This window comes from Nuphar pumila, chromosome 17, assembly GCF_984573655.1.
Source record: "Nuphar pumila chromosome 17, dmNupPumi1.hap1.1, whole genome shotgun sequence".
Lineage (NCBI taxonomy): Eukaryota > Viridiplantae > Streptophyta > Magnoliopsida > Nymphaeales > Nymphaeaceae > Nuphar > Nuphar pumila.
Genome location: NC_143265.1, coordinates 35,656,014 through 35,677,148, shown reverse-complemented (window position 1 = coordinate 35,677,148; position 21,135 = coordinate 35,656,014). Strand labels below are relative to the sequence as shown.

The 21,135-nt window shown below is 35.2% G+C and overlaps 1 protein-coding gene across 1 annotated transcript in view; it reads right to left on the bottom strand.

Moving 5' to 3' along the window:
* Window positions 1-2,416: 2,416 nt before the first annotated feature.
* CPI1 (cyclopropyl isomerase) overlaps window positions 2,417-21,135 on the bottom strand; it is a 73,169-nt gene continuing 54,450 nt past the window's right edge. Inside the window, exon 8 of the mRNA XM_089993720.1 lies at window positions 2,417-2,921. Within this exon, the coding sequence (XP_089849846.1) occupies window positions 2,747-2,921 (175 nt within the window). The 3' untranslated portion in view covers window positions 2,417-2,746. The remainder of the gene's footprint in view (window positions 2,922-21,135) is intronic.

Here is a 21,135-nt window from a genome sequence, read left to right as displayed (position 1 = left end):
ATTTTTATAATTTTTGTATAGCTGATTTTTAAGATTTGTTTCTTGAGTTATTTTTCCAACATATTAAGGTGTACTCAGTAGAAAAAATGAAATTTGAATCAATTTTTTGTAATTTCTGATTGATTTTACAAAAACAAGCAAATAGAGGTTCAAATTTACCTCACTTGTTCATTCAAATGCCTAAGTCTTTTTCAGTGGACAATTCATGTTAAGCATGACAGAAAACTTAAATTGTGATATTTGATGCAAGTAATCTGATTATACAACAAGCATAATGAGGCATGATATGGGCAATGTTTAAATGTATTTGTGTCATGTGTGAAGACATTATGAGATGAAATTTGTAATTGAATGTATGCACGTAATGACACATATGCTTGTGTGATCGCATGATCTGAAAATGCATAAATTGCATACATGAAGTGAATTGCAAATTAATGTCATGTTTGAATTGTGCATGCATAAATATTAATGATTAGTCTACCTTGACTGTGTAAATGCATGTTGATTGCATTATTTATATAATTTTTTTGGTAGAGGTTAATAAAGCACATGCATATGGTGCCATGAATATTATTGCATATAAACCAAAAATGTAGTTGCATGTTTGCATTAGCACACTTAACAAGAAAGTTAATTAAGAAACTAAAATGAAATTAATTCTCTTATGGCTTATGGAAAGTGTAAACATGGTACAATTATTGACTCTTTGAGGATGTTGTTTAAGCATGAAAGGTTGCATTATCCCCATCCACGGAGTTGGTGTGACAAGGAACTAACATGACTTGTCTGCGGTATGGTAGGCAAGACTCATTAAGGAAATACTGATATATCAGGTTGCAAAAGTCTAAAAACTCACTCTCTCAAATTTATTGTCCCTCTCTAAAGATATGACCAGTGTTGGGGCATCATGCAAGCTAATAAAATACAATTGCATGAATGTACAAGCCTGGGCCGTACCTCCAAACTGGGAGACTTTGTGTTATACCCACAGATGTTTAATTGGCAAGTGAAAGTAGAATATGAAATGTATATAGATAGATCATTACATGCAGTATTTAAGAAAGAAAATGATAATTGATGATAAAAGCCTACTCATGTATGAAGGACTCATATCACTGAAATGGTAAGTTTATGCATCTGGTATATGTTCATGCATTCCTGTAAATATTCGTGCATGTGCATTTATTTTTGCTTTGTTGCACATCTTAGCATAAATAAATGTATACTAAGTTGTCTTGTTATTTTATTGTTTAGCATGATTTCATGCTTAATTTTTTGCTAAAATATGTATTGTATGATTAAGGTGTGAGGTTGTATTTGAATGTATTATGATATCGTACATTTATTGCAAGTATGTTATTTTCTACTCTTTTTTGGGTTGTTTGACCCACTACTTTAACAATTTTTAAGTTCTGAAGAGGTCGAGTGATCTTTCATATGTTCAATTGTCAATAGACTTTGCTTGCTACCTGTCAAGGTGATGGTTTTAGATCCACGTGTTAGAAAGATTTGGTTTTTGGCTTAGACATTTTGTTTGAGAGTGGTTCAGAATATGGACTATTATGGATAATTTAAATTTTTATTCAATTCAATTCAATTTATGATATATTTTTCTTTCTACAATTTAATTAGTGAATTATTTGATTAGGAAACTATAATAATCTCGATTTGCATGTTTTCGCTGAGTTTTAAAGAAAATATTCAAGGTAAAAATTCATATTTGAGGCAAAAATCCAATTCCAAATCCATATTCATAGCAAAAAATCATGATTTTAGATATAATTTCATAATTGAATCCTTATCCAAGCAAAAAATTATAATAAACTTGTTAAAACATGTAAAATGGTGGACAGATCAGGTCATACGATCCAAAACAAAATAATTTGACCCTCCATGACTGTCCAAGGTCCGCACATCCTCATCAAACAACGAACGTTTGGAACATAGCATTTGAGTATCGTCCAAACAAATGTTGGACTTGGAACAGTCGTTATAGAGAGAACAGAACCAATGTTCTATTCCGTTTATGTTATATTCCGTTCTTTTTGTTCATTTCATCCAACCCTGGACAAGCGATCAAACATACCTAAATGTTACATCCACACAGCCCCAAGGCGTATTCCCAACCATTTCTGCTCTTGGTATTGCACAGCCTAAACAAACCCACCAAGGCTGATTTCAATCAGATTTGGCCATGCCTGATCTAAACCCTTGTGATTCCCCTGGCTAGGTCAAAGGACAAACCCCTTCATTTGGTATAACCCTTGTGATTCCCCTGCCCACTAGAGAGGAGAGCATATCAGGTGATCTGTAAAATCATTTTGGAGAAGTGAACCAAATTTGATCATAACTTTCCCCCGACCAATCAGGAGGCCACAAGTCAGCAACCATAATCAGAACATGAACTTATGCATGACAGAGTTAAAATAAGATTATGATGAATCAAGCTTGAGAAGTACTTTGACAAAATCCAAACATGGACCAGGCTAATCACATACAGATGCCAAGCCTCCACTTTAAGACTTACTCAGCTGAGGTCCCAGCTTGAATAAATCACCACAGTTTTATCATCAACGTTTCACCTCCATTGTCTCCTCCCCTACACTAGTTTGAGAAGAAATTTCCAGTAATTTACAACAGTTTTGTGTTACTTCCAGTGACACCCAACTACAGCCTGATACAAATCGATCTAGTGCAAAGGGATGAACTCGTTACTTCAACAACAGAATTGTGGCAAGGACCTTCATAGAAACCATGGCAGACCCTTCTGTGTGCATTGTTCAGTTTCCTGCACCGGAATTATAGGACCGAGAAAGATGCGCCACAGATCCAATATTATTGTTACAAGCATTGCTGCAGCCAATGCATCAATAGCGGATCTAGACAGGCTCCACGGTTCATTTGGTTTCTCATCTAATCTGTCAAAATAGAAAAAGGATGTCAAAGTACAAACCATAATGAAGGATAAAGAGTACCTGAACGAAATTCATTTGTAGATGTGACCATTTCTTTCTCAAAATAAATGTTATTCCTGATAAAATCATAAACACCCCTGAATTTGTACTCAAGGCAACAAAATAGTGCTTGCCGCCCACCACCCAAAAAACAAAATTGGCTTCTAAAATGAAAGACAACATTAATAGCCAATGACACAAAGTCAGGCATGAGAAAACTATTCCCATAACACATTTTTTTGCTAGACTATGAAACACCAACCATGCAAAACCCAGATGCAACAAAATTGAGAATGAAAGTGAAAAAGTAAAACAACAAACAGGGGATAGCAATTTAATCAGAAAGTAACTAAAATGGTTTCAAATACTCAAGTTGACTAAATGTGTTTTCAAAAGGCTGGATCACGTTGCATGAGATCCAAGCAGGACAGCAGTAAACAGTCAATCACATGACAAGAGCACGCAGACTAAGGACATGTGTTTCCCAAGGAAGTTGTCCCGTGCACCTTTTGTTATGATTATGATTTTTCAGATATCCTTTATCTACCCTTTCTCCATAAGCTAGGCAAAAACATTGTCTTTGTGTATCCAATAGTGCTAAACCAGAGTGTATTTAATATAGGGTTTGGAGCTGTTTCAAGGTTTTTTCAGTGATAAAACCTTCTAGTTTTGAGAAATCCCTGGGTGAATAATCACTAGTTATGGATCTGGCATTTTATCAACAGAATCGGTTTCATAAAGCTTGTCACTGTTGATCTCATCATATAGTTGGTGATATGAGCAGCTGACTTAATCTGGGCCGGAATCCTTAAAGTCAGAACATGTGAGCCATCTAGCATACAGACTGGCATCTTTTGGTCAGTCTTCCTATTTACAGATGAATGTAGAAACTGAATTTTAGCCTTCTAGATATTTTTGTTCTCCTCCGTCCATGCACCCAAACAGTTCATAATCCTTTTAGGATGGAAACTTTTCCAGATTGTATCCATAAATTATTGATATACTAAAATTAGTTTTACAAGCTTTCCATAGTATATGACAGGCTATGTCACATGGATGCGGATGCGGATGCGGATGCGGATATGGGATATGATGTGCATACAGGATACGATGTGGATTCACTTGTTACGATACAACAATTTTCAAAAATTATGATTTTGGGACACGGCTGTACATATATTATATATATTTATATAATTATATATAATAATAATAATAATATATATTATCCATTAAATTTTAAAAATATATATATTTATAAATATATTTTGTATCGTGTCGGACACCATGTCATACGTGTCGAATACTATATTAAGCATGTCGGACAATACAAAAAAGTACAAAATAATGAAAGATGTGCACAAATACAAAGCCACAAAAGGAAATACACAATGGCCACTAAAGGCTAATACAAAGAGCACAAGATATTCACCAATATAAGCCACTAAACGGCAAGGAAGCACATAAAAAATAAATAATTTTTATTAATAAAATGCTTAAGAGAAGCACACAAAAAATGTGGAAGAGATCCCATATTTATACAAGAAAGAAGGAAAGGGCTAACCTAACTATTTGTTGGGCTAGTCCCAACGGCTAGAAATAAAAAAATAAAAATTACAAACATGACCCTAATGGGCTGTTAAATTATGTAAATAATCATGTAATGTAATATATATATTTTATATATATAAGGTAATACATATGCATATATTAATATATATATATATATATGTATATGTATCTACCTATTATATATATAAAATATATATTTTTATTTGTTTAGGTGTAGGGGTAGTTTAGTCTTTTCCACTGTTTTACGCACATTCACTTTATGAATGTGATTGTAAATTTATTTTATTTTTATTTTTCATTTTTATTTTTCCTTTTTTAAAGTACCAAAAGGTACCTTGGGGGGGCCACTCAAATAGACGTTGGGCCCCTCCAACGGTCACATTTGTGACCGTTGGAGGGGCTCCAACGTCTATGAGTGGAGCCCCTCCAAGGCTCCCTTTGTGTTGTTATAAATAGGGGCTCTCCCCTTTGTATTTTTTCATGGCTTTGAGTCAAAGCTCAAGTGCTCAATAAAGTGATTCCAATATTTGTATGCATTTGTGAGTTGTGCTTTTGCGCACAAGTGTTCTAAAGTTTTCTTATTGTGCCTTTGTGTCGGGTTTGTTATCAAGAATATTAAGGTCTTGATCTTAGTATCTTGTTTGGAAATACTTTTACATGGTATCAGAGCCTCGTTGAAGAAGGAGGTTCGTGCATCTCTTCACTTGTGAAGTGCCTCGAAAAACGTGCCCTCAAGTTATTGAAGTTTTGAAGTGAACCATCTCCTTCGGGCAATATTTTAGAAGCATCTTTTGTCAAGAAAAAATTGAAAATCCTTTAAGGTACGCATTATTTTCTATCTTCTTCCCTCTCTAATGGGTGAAAAAGACTCATTTTTTCCTTGGTTTTAAACTTAATGGTTCGAACTACCATGTTTGGGCCGGCAATATGGAAGCACATATCAAAAGGAAAAGTCTTTGGGGTTACGTTCAAGGTTCCATATCGGAACCCGAACCCAAACTTACTATCATAGAGAAAGGGGATATTAAGATTCTTGAAGGTGAAGATAGACAAAAGGCCTTAGAAGAGTATTCCAAAAGGCATGATGAGTGGGAGATGAAGAACTTCAAAATCTTGTCTTGGATTTTTTCATCCGTAAAAACCAAGATCAATGCCAACATCATTAAGTTTAAAAGGGTCTTCGAAGCTTGGTTGTACCTTGAAAAAATATATACTTCAAGGGACTTATCTTACAAATATTACCTCCAAAAGAAGGCTTTGACCCTTCAACAAAACGATTTGTCTATTCGGGAATATTTTGCCGAACTATCATCTATTTGGGATGAGCTTACTATGCTCGAACCAAAATAGAGCGGAGAAGCTATTGAGTTAAGACACAAACAACTAGAGGAAGATCGATTCTTCAATTTTCTAAATGGCCTTAGACCCGAATTTGAGCAAATTCGGTCCTCTCTTCTATCCGCCTTCACATCTCCCTCTATTGAAGATGTTATCACCAAGCTAAGTGGTGAGGAAACCCGTATGGGGATTAGTAAAAATAATCCTAGCATCCTTGCTACACCTTCTCAAAATGATTATGAAGCGGTCAATGTTGTGTCAAGACCCGGGAATAATATGAAGGCCTACAAACCTCCCCATTTCAAAAATCAAGGACAAGGAGGAAATGATTGATATGGCAAAAAAGACTATAGCAAATTAACTTGTCATTTTTATAAAGAACCGGGGCATATCAAACCCATTTGTCCCAAATGGAAGAAATTTCTTGTTACGGCTATGGCATCCCAACCAGAAGAACGACCTTCTTCATCAAATGAGCCACTTTCACTTCAACAAATTGTGGATGCTCTTCAACCTCTTCTCAAAGGAAGCATTTCTGGAGCCGCTATGTCATCCTCCTCTTCTCTCGGTAAGACATCTTGGCTCCTAGATTCCGGTGCTTCGTTTCATATGACTCCAAGTTCTTGTTTTCTTTCTGATTTTTCTAAAAAAATTCTTCCATATTTTGTCTCAACGGCGAATGGAACACCTCTTGAAATTCAAGGAATGGGCAATTTTGAAAAAAAAGACTTCTTTATTCCAAAAATTCGTCTTATACCAAAACTAAACTTAAATTTACTTTCCGTTTCTCAACTTTCGGACTATGGTTGCGATATAAAATTCTCTTCTGATAAATGTTGGATACAAGATCGCCAGTCCTGGAAGTTGATTGGGGAAGGCTCTAGGAGAGGAGACCTGTACTATGTTGATTTTCTCAAAATTCCCAAGAATCAATTTTGTAATGTTGCTCAAAACAAAGATATTCATGTATGGCATAAGAGATTGGGTCATCCCAACATTGTTAAAATCTCTTATTTGCCTTTTATTAAGCATCTTTGTAATGAAAATTTTGTTTGTAATGAATGTATTCTTGGGAAAATGAAAAGTCTTCATTTTTCTCAAAGATCCATGTTTACAACAAAATCTTTTGAAATTGTTCACTCCGATGTATGGGCTCTGGCTCCGGTGATATCTAAGGGAGGTTTCTCATACTATGTTATCTTTGTGGACGATTTCACTAGATTTAGTTGGATATACTTTCTTAAACATAAACATGAAGTTTTCTCAACTTTTAAAATATTTCATATGATGATTTTAAATCAATTCAATGGAAATTTAAAAATTCTTAGAACCGATTCGGGTGACGAATATCTTTCCAATGAATTCAAAAGTTATCTTGAAAATCATGGTATTCTCCATCAAAAGTCTTGTCCTAAAACTCCACAACAAAATGGGTTGGTTGAACGAAAACATAGGCATATTATTGAAACAACACGAACTTTGCTCATTTCACAAAATATTCCGAAAAGACTTTGGGTTGAGGCAGCCCTTACATCTGTCTATCTCATAAATAGACTTCCATCTAAAAACTTGAACAAGATTTCCCCATTTGAAAAATTATACGAAAAAGAACCTGATTATAGCAGGTTAAGGGTTTTTTGATGTAAATGTTTTGTCCTTACTGATAAAAATGACAAACTCTCCCCTAAGGCCATTCCTTGTGCCTTTCTTGGTTATTCTGAAACTCAAAAAGGCTTTCGTTGTTATGATATTAAAAGTGATAAACTATATGTTTCCAGAAATGTAAGCTTCTTGGAAAATATTAGTGGTTTCGAAAAACTTGAATCTAATGACGTGAATAGAGACTATTTCTTTCTGTTTGATTTGTTGACTGAAGATGATGAGTCAAAACAAAATGACTTAAGTAATAATGAAACTAATTCTGAGCCCTCAACGCTTCATTAACATATCAATGAAGAACCGCATAGAGATCCCATAACCTACTCTCATAGAGATAGGAATACTTTCAGAAGTGCCCTCAAAAAATATGATGATGGTAGTAGGACTACTCCTCAAAGTGAGGAAAACCTTCGTAGGACCGAAAGACAAAGAAAACCCCCTTCTAGGTTCATCTCATATGAGTTTTTTTCACCTAAATATAGAGCTTGTCTAAGCGCCATTCACTCTTACATAGAACCTAGGAACTTCGAGGAAGCACGAAAATGTCCAGAATGGATAGTCGCTATGAATAATGAACTTGAAGCTCTAAGGAAAGCAAAGACATGGGAGTTTCAAGACCTCCCTAAAGACAAGAAAGCAATAAGGTGTAGATGGGTGTTTAAGGTCAAGACTAAGAGTGATGGGTCCCTTGAGAGATACAAGGCCCGTTTAGTTGCAAAAGGATATAGTCAAAAATATGGGATTGATTATAAGGAGACCTTTGCCCCGGTAGCTCGGATGGTCAACGTCCGATGTCTTATAACCGTTGCCTCAATCAATTGAAATTACACTAGAGGGGGGGTGAATAGTGAAATATGAAATAGATCGATAATTTAAATATTAAATACAATAAAGCACAACACATAAAACACAGGATTTATACTGGTTCGGTCGAGTCACTAACCTACATCCAGTCCCCAAGCAAAACACTTGAGCCTTTCACTATAACATCCGAGTTACCGGATAAATAGTACAACACCCTCTTTCGCAGAGGTCTTCTTCTCTCAACAGAGAAGGGGAACACCCTCTTTCACAAAGGTCTTCTTCTCTCAACAGAGAAGGGGCACACCCTCTTTCACAGAGGTCTTCTTCTCTCAACAGAGAAGGGGCACACCCTCTTTCACAGAGGTCTACTTCTTTCAACAAAGAAGGAATACAGTGAATAACAGAAAGTTACAATACTTCCTATAGAACCTTCAGAATAATATGAATGCACGAATGAAGGATTCTCAGAATGTTCTGTTCTTTTCACTCAGAAGATACTCTTTGTCAAAGAGTTATTCTTGACTTTTTCTCTTTCTTTTCTCTTTCTTTTTCTAGGCTCTCTTTTTCAAATATCGAATAGGAATTTTTCTCGTTGTAAGCTCACATGTCCTTGTTTGAAAAACTATTTTGTTTGTGTTTATATAGCCTTCAGAAAATAATCGTTGCCTTTTTTGAAATGATTGTCTTTTTGGGATGTGAGATGTCAAGTCATTTCAAAAACAATTTTATATATTTTTGAAAAAGTCTTTTTTCTATAAGTGTATTATTTGGGGTACACTATTCGTTGTAGTATTTTAGGTGTGATATATTTTGTAAAAGGTTTATTCTCATAATAAATGATTTGTAGTACATTGAACGTTGGATTGTAAATCATCATGTAGTTTTGTCTTTATTCAAATTAATGATTTGTAGTACATTAGTATTTTATTAGAAATCGTCACTTCTTGACTTAAATGTATGTAAGTATAATAAATGCTTTAAGTTCTTTATTTGTAAATGGTCATATTTCAAAAATACTTTATGATGTGTTATTTAATGTCTACAGAGATAATGAAGACTTTAAGCAAGTCGACATTCTTGAGTGGGGTTAAAATAGTCATTTCTAAAAAGTTTTTGAGGTGGTATTTAATGTTTTACAGAAAGAATGATGACTTTAAGTAAGTCGACATTCTTGAGTTGTATAAAGTAACTAAAGTCTTTTCTAAACATATTATAATAATATTAGTTTTCGTTGTTAGTTCAACTAGCCGATTTTTATGTTTGTCTTTTCCTTACATACTTGAAATCATTACTTTTTATTTCTTTTCAAGTTGTCTTATTCATAAATGCATGATAGAAGGTACAATTAATGTTTTTGAAATCATGAGCTATTATATCTTGTCAAAATACCTTTTCCATAAAAGTTTGTAAAAAGGTACAATGATTAGTTTTCAAAAAGGTGCTTTTTGAAATATCGTATGCTTTTATGAAAGATGACTTTTGTAAATAGGTGGCTTGTATGATAAAGCTTGTAATATGCAATATGCATGCTTCTGAAGGTTCTGTTACATATGACTCTAAAGAAGAAAAAAATCTTCATCTTGAAGTAGCCGATCTCCTTGGATGATCTTTAAGAATGAATGGCCCATCAAGCTTTTTCTTCAGAAAGTATGATTGTACCAAAGGTTGTACTTGAGCAGGAGGTCTTCATCCTTTTTGGGTGAAATATCCTTGCATCAAATACTCGTTAAATACATGACAAATCATATCCAGTCATAATATAACATTATTCATGAAGGCATATTATCATATCATATTAAATCATATGACAGTGTATCATATTGTGTGTCATCAAAATATAGTTTATCAACATTCTCCCCCTTTTTATGATGACAAAATATGCTCCTCCTGTCAAAAAGCCATTATGCATAGTAATATCATAAAAATGCATAAAAAATATAGAAAGTGTCAGAGTATTTTTCTCCAATATTAGAGACAGGTTTTTCTCTCCATTTGTCATGGACAAAAAAGAGGGGATCAGAGTATAAAAAGTTATTACAGACCAATGAATAAAAAAGTTCATTCCGAGTCGGATGGTTGAAACTTCCGAAGCAAAGATCTTGGCCGATTTTCAAGGATTCGAAGGCTTGATGCAGAGAGGCTTGACTCTTCAAAAGAAGATCCTGGGTGTTCTGGACATCGACAATTGCTGAGAAGATGTCTAGTTCAGAAGTTGTTGCAAGAGTTGCTTCTTCATGGCCTTCGTCGTCAGAGTTGAGTTGAGGGGACCCTTCATAAGGGAGGAAGGAGTCATCAAAAGTGTGGTTAGAGTAGTAGACGACATCGGTGTCAAGAGGTATTTGGAAGTATTGAAGAATAAGGGTGATGAAGTACCCGAAAGGAAGAGAGCAAAAAGAACGAAAGTTAATCATGTTGTTAAAGATGACACTGGACCAGTTGATGGGGAAAGGCACAGAAGATTGCACAGAGAAGGAGTGAGATTTCATTGGCAATAAATCCCTTAGAGGGCGACTTAGGGACTACGTTGGAAGAAAGGATCTATGACAACAACAGAGCATGAGGCTTCAAGTTGCTTATATGCCACGGAAAATGGGTTGAACGTGTGGAGAGAAGATCTTCTTAAACACAGTCTGATCGATTGGAACTATGTTGGGGAGCTCAATGCCGTAAGAAGAGATATTGAGAATGCGTCCTAACTGAGAAATGTTAAAAGAGACGATTTTTCCATGAACCATGGAATTGATAGTGGACTGGTCATGGTCGACTGAAAGATTTGTGTAGAAAATTTTGATAAGATGTGGATAAATGGTCATAGATTGGGGTGATGCTAGAACATGAATAAATTCTGAAAGGGAAGTTTGTAGGTCGAATGATGGAAAAGTTTCAAGGTGTACTAACTTACCGGTTTGGATGGGCATGGAGTTAATGGAATGAAACAGGTGAATGAGATCTGGATATCTCAAATCCCATGCTTCAATCATGTTGATATCGGTTGATCGTGAGGAAGATGTCATTTCCAAAGGTCTTGAGATAATGGAAACTTTGAGAAACAAAGGTGAGTACTTGGAGAGAGTAAGTGCTTGAAGAATGATAGAGATTTTTGAGTGAATTGAGTGACACTTGAATTTTAGATTTTAGTTGAAAGAAGAATGCGTGAGTTGTAACTTAAGGACTCTTGTGAATGATAGATCAAATCATTCTTTGGAGGATAGTGTTGATGAGAGTATATGACAAGAACATAGTTAAAAATTTCTATATAAGGAGATTTTTGATAGAGGAGAATCCATCAAATTGTGAAGTGTGATAAAGAATAGAAAAAAGAATCAAAGAGGTGTGTTTTACGAAGTGAATTATAATCCATGGTTTATAAAGATTTTTATGTGAAGAGATGTGAGGAGTGAAAGTGATCCGTGAAAGGAAGGTGTAAGAGTGTCATAGAGCCATATCATGTGAGATGAACAATGGCCTAATAAAACAAACAACTTTAAATAATCTTTTTACTTTATGAGAATGTATTCTAAATTCGTGAAAGATGAATTTAGAAGAAGACAAAAAAAAATGAGTGAGGAGTAATGATTTCTTATATAAGAAGTATTTTTATGGATATGCGTGGAAGGAGTAAGAGTAGACATAAAGAAAGGGTGATGTCATATACGAATTTAGAGTGAGATAAGAGTGGACAAAAAGGACAAAAAAAAATTGATGTTTGATATGAGATGAGTGACATAAAGCAATGCCATGATTGACATGAATTGATGATTGTTTAAAGGACATGGTTTGTAGAGAAGCTCGATTGGAGGGAGTCCATAGTTTTTTAAAAAGATTAATTAAAACATGTAAAGGAGTCAAAGTCACGGATGGAGGCTCAATTCGCATGATAGAGAGAGAGAAAATGATGGTACTAATGAAAATAACATATAATAAATGAAAGACAAGTTGTCGAGAAGGAGTCCCTTTTTTTTATAAAAAAGTGTGAAAGATGACGGACAAAAAATAGATTGTACTTGAGATATGATATAAAAGATGACATAAAGCATTAAAAAAGTAAAATTTTATGATGTTCGTGAAATATGAAAGACCTTAACTTTGAAAAAGGTGGCGAATGGAATGATGACAAAATAAAAAATAGTAAGAAATGCAAACACTCGATTATGACACAAACAAGATTTCACATAAAGTGTTTTTATCGTTCTTACTTATTAATCTTTGTTTAAGATAAATTTTGTCAAGTAAAGATTATATTTTAATATTTTGTAAAGGTGAACTCGAGTAGACTAATCTTTCTATATTTTAATTAGTAATATGAATTGATTTTATAAATCACTTAATTTATATATCCCTAATTTTCTCCTAATTCTTATAAAGTCTTCATTTTTTAAAGGTTTAGTGAAAATGTCTGTTAATTGTTTATTAGTGGGTATAAATCAGAGTTACTGGAAACGCCTATAGAATAGGGGAAGCGCGCTTCCCCGGGACGCGCTTCGGAAGCGCGAAACGCAGCGCTTCCGAAACGCGAGGGGAAGCGCAGGTTCAATTGAGGAAGCGCGTCCCCCTTTAAAGGGAAGCGCGTACCTCTTTAAAGGGGTACGCGTACCTCTTTAAAGGGGTACGCGTACCCCTTTAAAGGGGGACGCGTACCCCTTTAAAGGGAGACGCGTACCTCTTTAAAGGGGTACGCGTACCTCTTTAAAGGGGTACGCGTACCCCTTTAAAGGGGGACGCTATTATGGAAAGGTCGAATTTGCCCTTAAAATTTTTTATTTTACACATGAATATATTTTTTACCGAGGTTAAAATGGGTATTTTATAAAACCCGTGAAAAAATAAAATCGAAAGGGGCTTAGGGTTTTGTTTTTTCACGCGTATCTTCCGACTCCTCTCTCTCTCTCTCTCTCTCTCTCTCTCTCTCTCTCTCTCTCTCTCTCTCTCTCTCTCTCTCTCGAGTTTTGGACGAGCTCCGAGTTCCGGCGACCTCAAAAAATTCCGGTGGCCTCCACCGACTTCCGAAGATGAAGATGTTCACCTTCAGGTACGCTATCTTCTCTTACCCCCCTCTCTCACGCTCCGTCACTCTCTCTATCTCTCTGTCGTGCGAGCTCCCCTCCAGTCAGCAACACCAGTGGGATCCAATAGGGTAGTTTTGGGGAAAGTGATCAAGGGTTTTTTCTTTCTCGGTGTAGATCTATCGCAGGGGTTGCTAGGTGTAAGATTCTTTTTCTGGGTGTATATCAAGGGTTTTTTTGTTCCTGTAGATCAAGGGTTTGTTTGTAGTTTTTTTAGTTTCTGATTCATTATCGCAGCGGTTTTTTTTATTCATTTTGCATGAAGCAGTGGGTTGTTTTTTATTGTCTCCATGATACGCTATCTAATGATGGTTTAAAAACTGGTCGAGTCAACCTAGTGACTCGGTTTCACTCAGGCATTTACTGGGTCAACCCAGAAATGAACAAAACTTTGCTGATAGGGGTTCGGGGGCGCAAATAGGGGTGTAGCAAGAAAAAAAATTGGTGTGATAGGGGTTCAGGGGCAGCAGCCTCCTTTTTTTTTGAGATAAAATAAAAATGGCTACAATTATTAATAAAAATCTATTTCATATGGACAAATCCAACTATTTGCTGCAGTCAGGGTTGGGCTACAAAAATGGATAAAAATCTATTTCATATGGAATCGGAGCTGGGCTAATACTGAGCTTTTAAATTTTTTTTTTTAACTGGACCGGGAGGCCCATTATTTTGCTTTGATGAAGAGTTTTCGAGTGATATAGGGCTTGTGTCTGACTTGTGTGGTGTGAGGTTCAGCTCGTGAGCAGAGGTTTGATTCCTTCATTCTCTCTAGAAAGTACATTTAAGGAATAGGGGATTGTTAGAGACTATTTGTTTCATTTTTCCGTTGCAATAACATGATGGTCTTTATCTTTTATTTTGTGTTATCATATGATGATCATTTATATTCTTATTTGAGACCCATAAATGAACAGTATATTGGTTGAGAAACATTTCACATTTTGTGGTTGTTTAACTGAGTTTAGTTGGTCGACTTTTTTAGAAATAAGGGTTAATGCAGTATTTTTTTATCATTCTTGTAGGTTTTAACTTTTAAGTCATTTTGACGATTGCTTGAATCCTGATTCCTTATCAGATTGACTGGATCACTTTTATTATTCTTTTACTGTTGGATATATATGGATTATTGATTTATTGTTTTTAATTTCAAAGTCAATGAAAAACATGTTCTGCCTCCACAAGTTGTCTTATGGTTTCATTATGGTGTTTGATCTTGCAGACTTTTAGAATCTATTCTCTCCTTGATCTCTTGAAGTGATTTTGCTTTATATGAATTCTGAACTTACATGTTGATCAAGTGAACCAAGCATGATAAAAGAAACAAAACAAAAGAGATACTTATAAGTATCCTATAATATATAAAAAATATATTATAGGAAAATTCTTGAATTCATATTATAAAAACATATTATACAAAATGTATACCAAGCATGATTGAGCTTATCATTCCTATTAAGTATGAATTCTTTGATATACTGAGTGTGGGCACACCCAGGCTCGGCTCATTTACTCTATCAGAAGAGTGGGGCAACTAGTATGCTGCAGCTAGTTGTTTAAAATTTTAAATAAATATCATTATTGCTAGTAACAGTCGGCTAATATGAATTTTGTTTTTCTTAGTTGTTATGTTATCTTATTTTGGCATTTTTTCATAAATGCAAACTTTTGAAAGAACTTTTTTTTTTTTGTTTGCTTTATCATAGTATATTATAGAATCATAGATCTTTCACCTCCTTAAATGATGTTTATTTATTTGTTTTAGTAATTGGTAAATTATGAGTAATGATTTGTGTTCTTCACTCTCCATTATTTACTGTTAATAATAGCTTTTTTAAAGTGTTTTAGGTTGATTCTGATACTTTTATGATGCTGATATATTTGCATGTTCTTTGCTTCATTAATGACCATCTCAAGCTATAATCACGATAATTCTGATGACGATGACGATTCTTTGTACAATTTGGAGCATGAATCATCTAGTGGTGTTGGGAAGGGCAAGAAGAGGTCTTCTGCTTGTCCATATCAGTTTGAGGACCGAAACAAAAATTGTTTTGATGAGGAAGATGAAGAAGAATATGACTTGGATGACTACTATTCTGAAGATGACCAAGACGATGAACCACCTAGCATGCATAAAACAACAGTGCTATGGCGCCATGTATTGAAACAAAAGAAGAGTGGGCAAGGAAAGCAAGGTGGAACCCAAGTTTTTATGTGCAGGCACTGCAAAAATATTTATCATGGGTCATATACTCGAGTTTTTGCACATCTCATGGGATCTCCAAAGGGACAAAGTGTTGGGATTGCCTTTTGCCCTGAGGTTGCAAAAAATGCAGAATTGGCAAAAAAAATTAAGAGGCAAGTTCGTCGAGTGGAGGTTTCATCAAGTGCATTTGAGTTGAGGAGATCAAGAATTGATACTCCGAAGAAGCCTATTAGTATGAATACATCATCTAGTGGAAGCCGAAAAACAGTTGATATTCGTGATACCTTTAAAAAGGTAGAAAGAGATGATGTAGATCACAAAATTATCAGATTTTTGTGTGCAAATGGCATACCTTTCAATGTGCTTCGATCACCATATTGGGAAGAGATGATATCTGCAGTTAGTAAAGTGCCCGGATATAAACCCCCATCATATGAAAAAGCGCGAACAACGTTGCTTGACAGTGAGAAAGAGTGTGTTCATAGAGAGTTAAATGAATTTCGAGAAAAGTTTGAGGAGTTTGGAGTTTCCATTGTCTCAGACGGTTGGACAAATATCAAGAACAAACACTTGATAAATATACTTGCCTCAAACTGTTTTGGCTCGATGTTCTTATATACAAGCGATTTTTCTAATGTGCAACAGTCAGCTGCAAACATTGCCGAGTTTTTGAAAACGGGATTTAAACTTGTGGGGCCTTCTAATGTAGTGCAAGTGATTACAGACAATGCAGCAAATTGCAAGTTAGCAGGTAAAGAATTAAAACAAACGTACAAGTATATTTTTTTGTCACCTTGTGTTGTGCACACACTTAATTTGATGTTCAAGGATTTGGCACATGAGTTTCATTGGTTGGGAGAAACATATTTGCAGAGTAAAGAAATTGTGAAGTATATCACAAATCATTCAAAAGCACTAGCAATCTTTAGAAGCAATGAAAAATTAAAATTAATAAAGATTGCAAAAACAAGGTTTGCTTCACATTATACTACTTTGAAACGCTTGCTTGATATGAGGGAGAGCTTAAGGCTCACAGTAATTTCAGATAGATAGAGCGATTGGAAGCAATCATGCACGGATGAAATTATGAAAAAAATGGTTGTTACAACAGAAACAACTGTTCTTGATGAAGAATATTGGGATTCTATACGTTTAGCATTATTGATTACAAAACCCATCTATAAGATGATTAAATTTTGTGATCAGGAAGGCCCTATAATTGGTGAAGTGTATGAAGGCATGGACAACATGTTGGGAGAAATCAAAGACAATCTAAAAGGACAACCAGATTTATATGAAAAGATTCATAAGATTGTCTCAAATAGATGGGATAGAATGAATGTGCCTCTCCATAGTCTAGCCCACATGCTTACTCCAAAATATTACGAGTCAGAGTATCTCAAAATCCCAGCAACAGGAGGGGTCAAACGAGTTTCTCCTGGTAAAAATTTAATTCTATCTATTTAATAAAATTTAAAGTTAAATGATTTAATTATTTTATTATTTCATTTGCATTTCTTTTGTTATAGTTACTAAACATTTTTTTTTCAGAAAAAGATAATGATATCTTAGACGGTGCAATGCTTGCGCTTGAAGTCATATCTTCTGGAAATGAAGAGTTATCTACACTTTATAGGTCACAACTTGTGGCTTTTGCATCAAGAAGTGGAAGATTTAGCCGAAATGCAGCACGAATAGATGCACTGAATCATACAATGTCAGTGCTTAATTGGTGGCATTTTTATGGTGGTGATACACCGGAGTTGATAGCATTAGCCATTAAGGCTTTATCTCAACCTATTAGCACATCTTCTGCAGAAAGAGTGTGGAGCACCCATAGTTACATTCACAATGTTAAAAGAAATAGGCTCAATGAAGATCGTGCTGATACCTTAGTGTATATTCATTCCAATCTTCGATTGATTGACAGGTATAATTAAACTGTGTTGTACTTTTGTTTTGGTATTTTTTTTCTCTTTTTTTATCATTGATTGTTTATTAGCATTCATATTTTATATTCTTGTTATAAAAGGTGCAACAATCGCTATAAAGAAGGGCCTAGTCGAAAATGGGATATCAATCCAGAACTTCCTATTGTAGAAGAAAATACGTTGAGATTAGAGGATATGTGATGGAGAGATTTGGATGATAGTGCACAACAATCAAGCACTATTTCCAAATCCAAACATAAAGATGCACAACCAAGAGCTCCATTACCTTCAATAATTATACGTACAAATGAAGTTGAAGAGGATACAAATCAATCTATCAGAGCTAGTAGAACTGCAGATATACAAGAGCGACCATCACTTCCTCATGGTCGGATTAATCGTTTCTTTAGCCGGAGACCTAGGCAAGGTATGTTGATATTGTGTTTTTTATATTTTAAATTATGGCTTTTGAACATTTTAACTTTTTAACGTATTCATTATAGGAAATGAAGGAAGGAGCAGAAGACTGTTAAATTATGTACATTAATCATATTATGTAATATATATATTTTATATATATATGGTAATACATATACATATATTAATATATATGTATATGTATCTACTCAAATATATATATAAAATATATATTTCTATTTATTTTGTCATAAGGGTAGTTTAGTCTTTTCCCTATTTTTGCGCACATTCTCTTTTCGGATGTGACTGTAATTATGTTTCTTTTATTTTTATTTTTATTTTTATTTTTGTTCTTTTTATTTCTTTTTTGGATTTGTACCTAAAAGGTACCTTGGGGGGCCCACCAACATAGTCGTTGGGCCCTCTCCAACGGTCACATTTGTGACCGTTGGAGGGGCTCCAACGACTATGGGTGGAGCCCCTCCAAGGCCCCCTTTAGTGATGTTATAAATAGGGGTTCTCCCCTTTGTATTTCTTCATGGCTTTGAGTCAAAGCCCAAGTTCTCAATAAATTGATTCCATTATTTTATGCCTTTGTGCATTTGTGAGTTATTTGTGGGTTGTGCTTTTTGTGCACAAGTGTTCTAAAGTGTTCTTGTTATGCTTTCGTGGTGGGTTCAATATCAAGAATATTAAGGTCTTGATATTAGTATCTTGTTGGAGATACTTTCACATGGTATCAGAGCCTCGTTGGAAGAAAGAAGATCGTGTATCTCGCCTCTTGTGAAGCACCTCGAAAATCGTGCCCTCAAGCTAGTGAAGTTTTTGAGTAAAGCATTTGCTCCGGGCAATATTTTAGAAGCAACTTTTGTCAAGAAAAGGTTGAAAATCCGTTAAGGTACGCTTTATTTTTCATCTTCTCTTCTCCATAATGGGTGAAAAAGACTCCCACTTCTCCCTTGGTTTTAAACTTAGTGGTTCAAACTACCATGTTTGGGCCGGCAACATGGAAGCCCACATCAAAGGGAAAGGTCTTTGGGGTTATGTTCAAGGATCCATATCGGAACCCGAACCCAAGCTTTCTATTATAGAGAAAGGGGAAATCAAAATTCTTGAAGGAGAAGATAGACAAAAGGCCTTAGAAGAATATTCCAAAAGGCATGATGAGTGGGAAATGAAGAACTTCAAAATTTTGTCTTGGATTTTTTCGTCCGTTGAAACCAAGATCAATGCCAACATCATCAAATTTAAAAGGGCCTCCAGAAGCTTGGTTATACCTTGAAAAAATGTATACGTCAAGGGACTTGTCTCACAAATACTACCTCCAAAAGAAAGCCTTGACTCTTCAACAAAATGATTTATCTATTCGGGAATATTTTGCCGAATTATCATCTATTTGGGACGAGCTTGCCATGCTCGAACCAAAATGGAGTGGAGAAGCTATTGAGTTAAGGCACAAACAACTTGAGGAAGATCGTTTCTTCAACTTCTTAAATGGTCTTAGACCCGAATTTGAGCAAATTCGGTCCTCCCTTCTATCGGCTTTTACCTCCCCATCTATTGAAGATGTCATCACCAAGCTAAGTGGTGAGGAAACACGTATGGGGATTAGTAAAAATAACCCAAGCATTCTTGCTACACCTTCTCAAAATGACTATGAAGTGGTCAATGCCGTGTCAAGACCCGGTAATAATTTGAAGACCTACAAACCGCCCCATTTCAAAAATCAAGGGCAAAATGATCGATATGGCAAGAGATATTATAGCAAATTAACTTGTCATTTTTGTAAAGAACCGGGACATATCAAACCAAATTGTCCTAAATGGAAGAAGTTCCTCGCCGCGGCTTTAGCATCCCAATCGGAGGAACGGCCTTCAACATCGAATGAACCTCTTTCGCTTCATCAAATTATGGATGCTCTTCAACCTCTTCTCAAAGGAGGCACTTCTGGAGCCGCCATGTCATCTTCTTCCTCTCTTGGTAAGACATCTTGGCTACTTGATTCTGGTGCTTCGTTTCATATGACTCCAAGTCATTGTTTTCTCTCTAATTATTCTGAAAATCGCCTTCCATCTTTTGTCTCAACCGCGAATGGAACCCCTCTTGAAATCAAAGGAATGGGTAATTTTGAAAAACAAGATTTTTTTATCCCAAAAATTCGTTTTATTCCAAAACTAAACTTAAATTTACTTTCCGTTTCTCAACTCTCGGACTATGGTTGCGATATAAAGTTCTCTTCTAATAAATGTTGGATACAGGATCGTCAGTCCGGGAAATTGATTGGGGAAGGCTCTAGGAGAGGAGACCTCTACTATGTTGATTTTCTTAAAATTCCCAAGAATCAATTTTGTAATGTTGCTCAAAACAAAGATATTCATGTATGGCATAAGAGATTGGGTCATCCCAACATTGTTAAAATCTCTTATTTGCCTTTTGTTAAGAATCTTTGTAATGAAAATTTTGTTTGTAATGAATGTATTCTTGGAAAAATGAGAAGTCTTCCTTTTCCTCAAAGATCCATGTTTACAACAAAACCTTTTGAAATCGTTCACTCCGATGTATGGGGTCCAGCTCCGGTGATATCCAAGGGAGGTTTTTCGTACTATGTTATCTTTGTGGATGATTTCACTAGGTTTAGTTGGATATATTTTCTCAAACATAAATATGAAGTTTTTTTAACTTTCAAAACATTTCATATGATGGTTTTAAATCAATTCAATGGAAATTTGAAAATTTTTAGAACCGATTCAGGTGGCGAATACCTTTCCAATGAATTTAAAAGCTATCTTGAAAACTATGGAATTCTTCATCAAAAATCTTGTCCCAAAACCCCCCAACAAAATGGGTTGGCCGAACAGAAACATAGGCATATTATTGAAACCACACGAACCTTGCTCATTTCTCAAAATATACCGAAAAAACTCTGGGCGGAGGCTGCTCTTACCTCTGTCTATCTCATAAATAGACTTCCATCTAAAAACTTGAACAAGATTTCCCCGTTTGAAAAATTATACGAAAAAGAACCTGATTATAGCAGGTTAAGGGTTTTTGGATGTAAATGTTTTGTCCTTACTGATAAAAATGACAAACTCTCCCCTAAGGCCATTCCTTGTGCCTTTCTTGGTTACTCTGAAACTCATAAAGGTTTTCGCTGTTATGATGTTAAGAGTGATAAACTTTATGTTTCC